Raw genomic sequence first — 10349 nt, forward strand, 5'->3', positions numbered from 1 at the left:
TTTAGTATGCGCGTTGTGACCAGACCCTTTTACAGCGAGCGCCGCCCAACCAATCAAAAAGCGAGCGACTTAAAAGGATCGGCAGCACCAGGCTAGTTATAACGGATTTTTGTAGAACACCATTTCTAAGGCGTAGGCCTAATTCCTGAAGCCGAGGGTCAGAACTAGCACTAACACAGGACAACATATATATAGAATTCGATTGTGGGAATGGTTGTTGTTAACTCCTCTGAGACTTTTCATCTTTGAGGCTCCTTTTAGACGCTAAGACACTCCTTATCGTAGACCGTCACGGCGAATATGGGCCTAAGGGCTAAAAGGAAGCTTCAAGGGACATCTCCACACAAAAGGAAGACTAAAGGCGGCGAAGCTGATTGTCTAATCTGCGAAGAGCCGATTTTGGAAGCTGGCGAACACTGTGTGGGTGACGATGCTGTGTTCTGTGAAGGAAATTGTCAGGGCTGGTTACACAGAAAATGTGTTGGATTGACTCGTCCCGCCTTCGAGAAATTGGGTGAGCCAAACACACAATACTTATGTTCGTACTGTATGATGGTAAGCCAGAACAATGGAATATCCAAACTCGCAAATATAATAAAGGATCTCAACTCTGCCATCATTTCACTGACAGAAACCATAACATCATTAAAGTCTTCTGTCACAAAATATACTCCTACATCTGTTCAGGAAGCAGATGCCACTAGCTACTAACATACCAGTAAAGAGAACTGCAGATGACAGAAGCATGAATATTGTTGTGTATGGTATCAATGAATCTCCCCCTAAAACCGCTAAGCCTGATAGAACCAAAAATGACCTACTCAACTTACTTCCTGTACTAAATTCTGTGGATTCTTCTATCCAGAATGCATCAATTAAAGATCTATATCGACTGGGGAAATTTGACCCAAGCCAAACTCGACCAAGACCCATTTTAGTGAAGTTTCTTTGCAGGATTGATGTCAGTACTATTTTATCAAACAGAAACCTAGTTAAAAAAACCTGTCATCATCAAAGCTGATATGTCTAAGGATGAGAGAAAGATCGAATCCATACTTTTACAGGAACGCTGGAGACTTATAAATAAATATACAACAAGGCACAAATCGCAAATATATTACTATCCGAAAAAATGAAATCTTTGTGGGAAAACTACTTCATGGAAAAGTCATCGACCAAAACTTTGTAAGATATGGACCACAGGTCAACACTACTGAAAATAGCTCAGCATCATCCATTTCTGTTGAAACTGAAATGGATCAAACTGGAACAACCTCATGACTAGCAAATCCAAATCATTATCCTACACCTACTAACCTTAACCACAACCGTAATGCAACAAATCAAGAACATTCAAATCATAATGAAATATCTCTAGTGATCGCAAACTTTTGTAATGTTTACAATAAGCAGGCAGAACTGGAAGCCTTCCTATCAACACATAATATTGACATACTGCTTGGATCAGAATCTCATCTTGAAAACACCATACTAAATAGTGAATATTTCCAAATTCTTATAATATATACAGAAAGGATAGAAATAGGCATGGTAGTGGTGTATTTATCTTGATCAGAGACACTTTTTCAACTTCAGAAATAACTATAGAGTCGCCTTTGGAAATTGTTTGGATCAAAGTGCATATTAAAAGCTATGATGACCTTATAATTGGATCGTTTTACTATCCACCAAACTCTCCACCAACAGTATTTGATGACTTAGTGCAAAATTTTAGTGAAATCAAGGAGAAACATCCTCACACCAAGATTATTATTGGAGGTGATTTCAATTGTCCTGGCATAGACTGGGAACATGGTTTCTTATCAACAGAGTCATACACATCTAGATTACTCCGAGAAAAACTTCTAACATTTTCACAAGACTTTCATCTCAACCAGATTGTCAACTTTCCAACCCGTGGCATAAACATCCTAGACCTGTGTTTTACATCTCACCCTAATATCATCTCCACTTGTAACTCCATACCTGGCTTTAGTGACCACGACGCCATATTGGTCAGTCTATCTGTCTCATTTTATCAACAAAAGCAAGAGCCACGCAGAGTACCTCTTTACAAAAAAGCAAATTGGGACATAATACGAAGTAGACTATCTGATCTGTCACATGAATATTTTAATTTAAACAGCACCTCAGTCAGAACTGTCGATGAAAACTGGTCCTTTTTTCAAGAAAACTTTCAGAACATTATAGATGATCATGTCCCTTTTAAAACACTACGTAAAAATACTCGTCTCCCCTGGATGACAGCTGAACTCACACACCTAATAAGAAAAAAGAAACGAGTGTATAGGAGGGCTAAACTTCACAAGCGAGACTCAGATTGGTCAGAATGCAAAGATTTACAACGTAAAGTACGTCAAATGTTAAAACATAAGCACAGGGCTTATATTACTAACATTATTTCATCCTCAAACGATAACAAATTGTTCTGGAGATATATTAAAGCTAAACAACAAGATACTATAGGAATTACTACCTTAAAAGGTCCTGATGGTGAAGCTATAACAGAGTCAATAGATAAAGCAAATATCGTAAATGAACATTTTAAATCTACATTTAACACAGAACAATTTGATAACTTTCCTTCTAAGTCCAATTCTCTGTATCCATCTATGCCACATTTTGAGATTACCACACAAGGAGTTTACAATATACTAAATGAAGGTAATTCAAACAAATCTCCAGGTCCTGATAAGTTACACCCTTATGCCCTAAAAGCCACAGCAGCAGAGATATCACCTATGCTTACCCATATCTTCCAACAGTCTCTGAGCTACAGTAGATTACCAACTCAATGGAAGCATGCATATGTCACACCAGTTTATTAAAAAGGAGACAAATCAGATCCCAAAAACTACCGTCCAATATCACTAACTTCAGTAATCTGCAAAACCATGGAGCACATCATTGTCAGCCAATTAATGAAACATCTAGAGTCAACCAACATCTTAACAGAAAATCAATTCGGCTTCAGAGAACATCACTACTGTGAATCACAACTGCTTGTGACTGTCAATGATATAGCCATACAAAGCAACAATTAACTACAGGTAGATTTGGCAGTACTAGACTTCTCCAAGGCTAGGCCTTTGACAAGGTTGCACATGCTCGACTTCTAAACAAACTGGAGTATTATGGAGTGAGAGGAAGTTTGCTGGAATGATTTGAATCATTTCTACACAACAGAACACAGCAAGTAGTAATAGAAGGCCATTATTCCATATATTGTGACATAACATCTGGTGTCCCCCAAGGCTCAGTTCTTGGACCTGCCCTTTTCCTATAATATATATCAATGACATAACTACAAACATACATAGTGAGTTGCGACTGTTTGTAGATGACATTTTAATTTATAGGCCTATACACTCACCAAGTGATCAGAAGATTCTGCAGGATGACTTAACTACTCTTATAAAATGGGCAAATGAATGGCAGATGGACTTTAATGTGTCTAAATGCAACATCTTACAAGTTACCACACACCATACCACCAAAACATTTACATATCAAATGAATGGAGTGCCTTTGAAATCAGTAGAAAAGATTAAATATCTTGGAGTTTACTTGAACAATAAACTTTCATGGCACGATCACATTGACTACATATGCAACAAAGTAAATCGATCACTTGGTTTCCTAAAGCAAAATTTACATTCCTGTCATAAACACTTCGAAGAATATGCCTACAAACAATTTCTGCTACCATCTATCGAATATTGTTGTGCCATCTGGGACCCACACCACCAAAATGACATTTCTAAACTTGAAATGATTCAACATCGAGCTGCTCGTTTCGTCTTAAATAAGCCTTGGAACAGACACCACCGTGACAGTATCACAGACTGTTAAATGAACTAAATTGGCCATCTTTACAAGAACGCAGAAAGCAAGCACGCCTCATCCTATTGTACAAGATAGTTAATCATTTATTACTGGTCCCAAATTGCTGTCTGCCATCATTAAATCAAACTGCTACCAGAGCCCATCATGATCAGAAATTGAATCATATACAATCTTCAGTAAACACGTATCTCTATTCATTCCTACCCAGAACTATTCCCCATTGGAACGATCTATGTATCCCAAATCTATCTACCATTGATCTTGAAACATTTAAACAATCAACTACTCCTACTTTATAACTATAACTTAGCACTTATTGTATTTATTGTAACTTAGCACTCACTGTAATTTAGTACTCATTGTAATTCTAGCACTTATTGTAACTTACAACTTACTGTAATTTAGCACTAATTGTAACCTGTAACTTCAGGGGCGTAGCCAGGATTTTTTGAAGGGGGGTTCCAGCACCAGCATTGAGTTACTAGAAGCCGCTGAGAGACTTTCAATATTTTAATAAATCAAAACTCAGCAAATTGCTATATTTCATGCAAAAAGTACATTAATTATGATGCATTAAGTGCCCCTGGGATGAAGGTAGTTCTAGATAAAGTCACCTAGTGGAAACAGACAGCATAACACATAGAGACACATATAGTAATCTGTAAGTGATGGTTATATCTCACTGTGGTATAGGAGCCATGAATCCACTGATACAAATGACAATCAAAACAATATAACTATACAAATATGCATAGCATGAATTCATTTTGCATAACACAAGTGATAAATTACTGGAGCTCTATATCTTTAAACACTGCACACCAAAGCTATAGCAGTATAAGGTCATGCTAAGTTTTGCATTTAATGTTGGAATGTCTGAAAAACTTCATATGGACATGGATATTTAAATGCATGTTCTATTAGAGTATACCTGACTGCTCTATTAGAGTATATACCTGACTGTTCTATTAGAGTATATCGATCTTTTTAACAAGTTTTGAAGAGGGCTCATGTTACCTCTGTAAATCCTTCCCTGAGAGATGAATGTAAGTTTTATCAATTGTTGTGCTGTGCCATTACACTATATTGCTCACTCATTTTGTCCTGCCACACTAAATGGTGTGTTAGGATCCTGCTTGCAGAAGTCTAAATTTTACAGGGGGGTTCCTGAACCCCCCCTCCCTACGCCCCTGAACTTAGCACTTATTGTAACTTAGTACTAATCATTATTGTAACTTAAACTATAGGCACTTATGTTATTGTAACTTAAACTAGGCACTTATGCGTACGTTAGCGTAAAAACCCTGTCGGGTGTTTTCTAATCAATAAATAAATAAATAACAGACTGAGCTTTGCCTCCCTGCGATACATGAATAATACTGGGACAACAAACTCCTGGGTAGTATTTTATGGGTTTCGTTATGTACAGACATCCTACGGGATCACGTGATTAATATTGTAACCACAAAATTATGCAACACTGGAAACTTCACTGATGCGTACTTGTGCCACGTGAACAATACTCTCCTTCTTGTTCTGTTGTTTGGCGGTAACTGGTACATGGTGATTAACGACGAAAATGATGAAGGTGAGATTTCACGCACACACTGTATCAGTGCCTGAATCAAGTTACTTTAATACGTTTACACCTGGAAGTCTAGCTGCCAGTTGGATACTGGAGGTGCACAGAAGGCAGAACCTGTACGAGGTACTTACCACTAGCCCAGGGAACCTAAGATACATTAAATCTCTCCTTGAGCTCACCATTTTTCTTTTAAATCATCAACCATGTTTATGAATGTACCACCTGAATCTTGGTCTTGATACTTGTGTACCTATCAATGTTAGACCCCCCCCCAGTACACTGTTAAAAGTGACTTTTTTATTTTTATTTTTATTTTAACTGCTTTTTAATGCAGGCAAGGCCTGCATTAATGGTCTGTGGGCAACTGGTGCCCACAGCCAGAAAAAGTATACGTACAACTTACATTTACAATTGAATGTATAAAATTACAATGAAATTAAGTTAGCTGGCTAAGGTTATTACATACATTTACATTTGGTATATACAGTGTAGTTGAACTATCCTATAATTTTAAAACTTACATGTGTATTTAATAATAAACTTACTTATATAGCTAAGTACTTATTTTAAGAGAGAGCGAGAAGAAAAAAAAAATTAATTACTGCTGAAGTTTGGTGGGCGAGGAGACTTGGAGCAGGTACTACAAGGGCAAACAAAGTGCATACTATGAGGATTGTCAGAGTTAAAATTGTTTGTAAAATGCTGCCAAAAGATCTTGAGTAACTGTGATTTAATGGTGGAAAAAGGTTGATTTAAGTCAAGTACTGGTAGACTGTTGTAGGTTCTTGGTAATCTGTTAAAGTAGAAGTTACTTTGTTTGTTGGATGATGTAAAATTGTGTTGAAGCTTGTTACTGGTGGAGGATCTGGTAGGATTGCGGTAAAAGTTGACATAGTTACTGATATTGAAATGATTAGATGGATGCTGGATTGATTTTACGAAGAAAAGTATGTCGTAAAGATCATAGGTGTACATCAGTGGTAGTATGTTAAGTTTGATAAGACATGTTTTGTAATCGGTTACATAGTCATTTAGAATAAATTTGGTTGCCCGGCGTTGGATTCTTTCTAAAGCAGAGATGTCGCAAATAAGGTAGGGGTGCCATAAAGGAGAACAGTAAAGTAATTGTGATCGAACTAATGCTAAATACAAAGTTTTCTTGGTTGGAATGTCAACTGAGTGGCTGAAGGTACGTCTCAGTAGTCCAAGGGTTCTATAGGCTTTAGCTGATATATGGTTATAATGATTTTTCCAAGATAAATCAGTTGATAAAATGACACCGAGGTCACGGTGAGTACTACTAGTTTTGATTATAGTGTCGTCTATGAAATAGGATGTGGGGAATTTTGTATTAAATGATAGATGTATAAACTTGCTGGTATCAAAAAATTGGTTCCAATATCTAGACCAGTTTGCCATTGAATCAAGGTCTTGTTGAAGTTGTATGGAGTCTAGATGTTCAAGAATTTGTTTATAGCATTTTGTGTCATCTGCAAAGGAGAGAGCATTAGAGGAACGGACAGATAAAAATAAGTCATTGATGTAGATAAGAAATAAAAGTGGTCCTAGAATACTCCCTTGAGGCACACCTGATAGGACTGGTAAGAAGGTGGAATATGAACCATTAAGGCGAACGCATTGCTGTCTGTTGTTGAGGTAAGATCTAAACCACCACCAAAGATTGCCAGTGATACCGATTTTCCAGAGTTTTAAAAGTAATTCATTGTGGGGAACTCTGTCAAATGCTTTTGCAAAGTCTGAGTATATTACATCTGTTTGAGTTTTACAGTGTTCATGAATACTGTTTAAAAATATGAGAAGTTGTTGTAAAGTTGAACAGCCTTTCATAAATCCGAATTGACACATAGAGATGACATTGGAAATGGAGGCTATAACTTTGTTGTATATTAATCGTTCAAGTACTTTTGATGCAACACAAAGCAAAGATATAGGTCTGTAGTTGGTGGCACTGTTTTTGTCACCAGATTTAAAGATAGGAGTAATACAGTGAATTTGCCATTCAGAAGGTAGTGAGTAGTAGTGGATAGCATATGAAAACAAATAGTGCAGAGGTTTGACTAGAACAGATGTACAGTGTTTTAGAATTGCTGGACTGATTCCATCGATACCAGTTGCCTTGTGAGGATCCAGAGATAATAATACATCGTAAACGTCTTCTTCAGAGATGTAAATTGAGTCAAGGGACATACTTGCTTGGGGCATATTTTCAAAATCAGGAAGGGAATAAGTACTTCGAGAGAACACTGAGTAGAAGTATTTGTTAAATAAATTAGCTTTGTCAAAGTCTTGAGAGGCAGAAGTATTGTCATAAAATATTGTGGAAGGGATGGAAGCAGATTTGGTAAGGTTTCTCACATACTGGAATATTTTAGAGTCATTGCTAAAAGCAAAATTGCTCACCAGTTTTGCTTCAAAGTTGGCCTTAGCTTGTTGGATGCTAGCCTGAAGGGTTTCTTCAGCTGTTTTGATACGGAGCAGATTGTGTTCAGTAGGACGAGACTTGTACTTCTTTCTTAAAGTGCGAAGACACTTAATCTGGTGCCGTATGTTGGATGTAAACCATTTAGGAGATTGTGAGGACTTTAATTTGAATTTCGGCACAAATATATGCATTCCTCTAATGATACTGTTTGTAATAAAATGCCATATGGAATCAATGTCTGGTAAGTGTTCACAAATAGAGAAATCAATGTGTGACAAAAAGTTAATAAGTCCAGGGTAATTAGCTTTGGAGTAATCAAAAATGATTTGTGAAGTGTTAGAAAAGTTGATATGTTCCATTGGAAACATAATAGTGAATGAAATGACAAAATGGTCAGTTGGTATAGGTTTGTAATGTTGAGGGTGAACATTCAAATTATCGATGATATCTTCATTGTTGGTAATTATCAAGTCAAGTATGTTTCCAAGGTTATGTGTGGGTTCATTTACTGTCTGGGTGAGATTAAGTTGAAACAGCAGGTCACAGAATTTGTTGGATCTCGAGGAAGGCTTGTAGGGACCCGCCGATTATGCTGGCATAACTTTGAGCATAATAGGTACCTGAAAGCATTGAGCATAATGCCAGCATAATAGGTTAAATATTTGTACGATAGTATAAATTCTTGCTGGAAAATGACAATTGCAAAATAAGATCGATATACTCTAATAGAGCAGTCAGTAACTCTAATAGAACAATCATCAAACTGACGAGTATATCGATCTTTTCTCTTACATATGCAGCAGGAATTTATTATTTATGCTCCAGCCACTAATTTTTTTTCTATATACAGTGTTAAACTAGTAGCAAAGCATTTGAACTAAGGTATGAACATTGAGCATAATCAAGCATAATAGGTAAATATTGAACATTAATTTAAGCATAATAGGTGAATTTTTGAGCAGTGCAGCATAGCATAATAGGTAAAATTATAAGCATAATCGGCGGGTCCCTAGTGGCTTTGTTAAATTAACACTCTGAGTGGTTATAATTGGTACCCAAACTTGTTAATTCCTGTAAATTTTTGTGGCACAGTACCAAATATAACCATCTTTGGTGTTAATGTAACAAGCCATTTTTAACAGTGTACGGGCCATGTGGGGACAAGTTGGGGATTTGACACCCTGCAAGAACAATAACCCCACTATTGGGGCCTAAGTGTTTGTCTAATCCCCTACCTACCCCCTATATTCCCGAGGTATTCCCCTACTCCATGATCACGTTAAGGTTAAGGTTTGAAATACACATTAAGGTTTGGCTACGGATCAACGTCATGTGATTTAACTAAATATAGCTACACAATTCAATTGTTATAAAAAATGCTTGTATCAAAAGCCCCACTACTGGGGGTAACTTTGTAGGTGAACCCCCGTATAAATACCCTATAATCCCCCTATGGATCCCGTACTGGGGGTTACAATTGATAAGCGCATTATCATGTTATATGTACTTGAGACAAGTATAGTTCCACCTCAATTATTTCTTTGTTTAATTAGTTGTAATTTTTAGTGGTTATCCCTTGTAATTATGGATAATTAAGTATTTCATCCGGTTATGAGCTAACTTCAAGTAAGATTAGGATCTTTAGAACTGTTGCTGTAAAGATAGCCCGGCCCTTAGAAACTTTGATAGTAATGATTTACATTGCCGGTTTCAGCCTGGTAGGCTGCTGTATTTTGATTAGTGCATAAACGCCGAATGTTGATTGGTTTGAGTGCAACATTCGAAACTTTAATTTGGTGAGCATTGTATGTAGCTATAGCTACAGTTAGCTAGATATTATGCAGGTGGCATAATTTTGAGTGTATTGTAGCTTAATTCATTAAACAATAGTCGTTGTTAATTTCTCACATCGACACTATTGTGTGTCTGTTTAATTAGATATGGCAGAACACAATAAGATGTAGCTGCTGTTTAGAAACCTTACAGCAAGCAATACACAACTCATGAATGTCCTTCCACTACAGCTTGTCCCAACTGTACTTCGTGATTATCAGTAGGTGTGGTCACTCGTGGGGCATGAGCTAATTGGCTTGTCAGACACCTAATGGCTTCCACCTTCCATTACTTTCTAGTGTCTCATGTGTAACTGCCCACGGCGAAAACTGTTCATGGGATGATGAGCAGTCAGATTCTTGTAGTCTTCTGCTTGCTAATATAAGCAGGTTGCGCATGTGCAAAATTCTAACTTTGCTTGTCATTCAAATAATGCACCCTTTGAACCATTGAACGGATACAGTACATTTGTTTATGCACTAATTTTGATTGTGACACTTTTAGCAGGGTTTAAATGCTGTTTAAAAGACTTTAAAATTGTCACAGGTGCACCCTTGTGTTCTTCAAACCTCTATTGTACTCTACTGTGGTTGACATAGCTATCAAACTGTATTTGTCCGT

The 10349-nt window shown here is 37.0% G+C and overlaps 1 protein-coding gene across 1 annotated transcript; it reads left to right on the plus strand.

The window, feature by feature from the left end:
• Positions 1-300: 300 nt before the first annotated feature.
• Positions 301-2849, plus strand: LOC136247429 (uncharacterized). Its single transcript, XM_066039149.1, has 2 exons — positions 301-514; positions 1597-2849. Exons 1-2 carry the CDS (start codon positions 301-303, stop codon positions 2847-2849), a joined length of 1467 nt encoding a protein of 488 aa, XP_065895221.1.
• Positions 2850-10349: the final 7500 nt, after the last annotated feature.

This window comes from Dysidea avara, chromosome 1, assembly GCF_963678975.1.
Source record: "Dysidea avara chromosome 1, odDysAvar1.4, whole genome shotgun sequence".
NCBI classification, from domain to species: Eukaryota; Metazoa; Porifera; class Demospongiae; order Dictyoceratida; family Dysideidae; genus Dysidea; species Dysidea avara.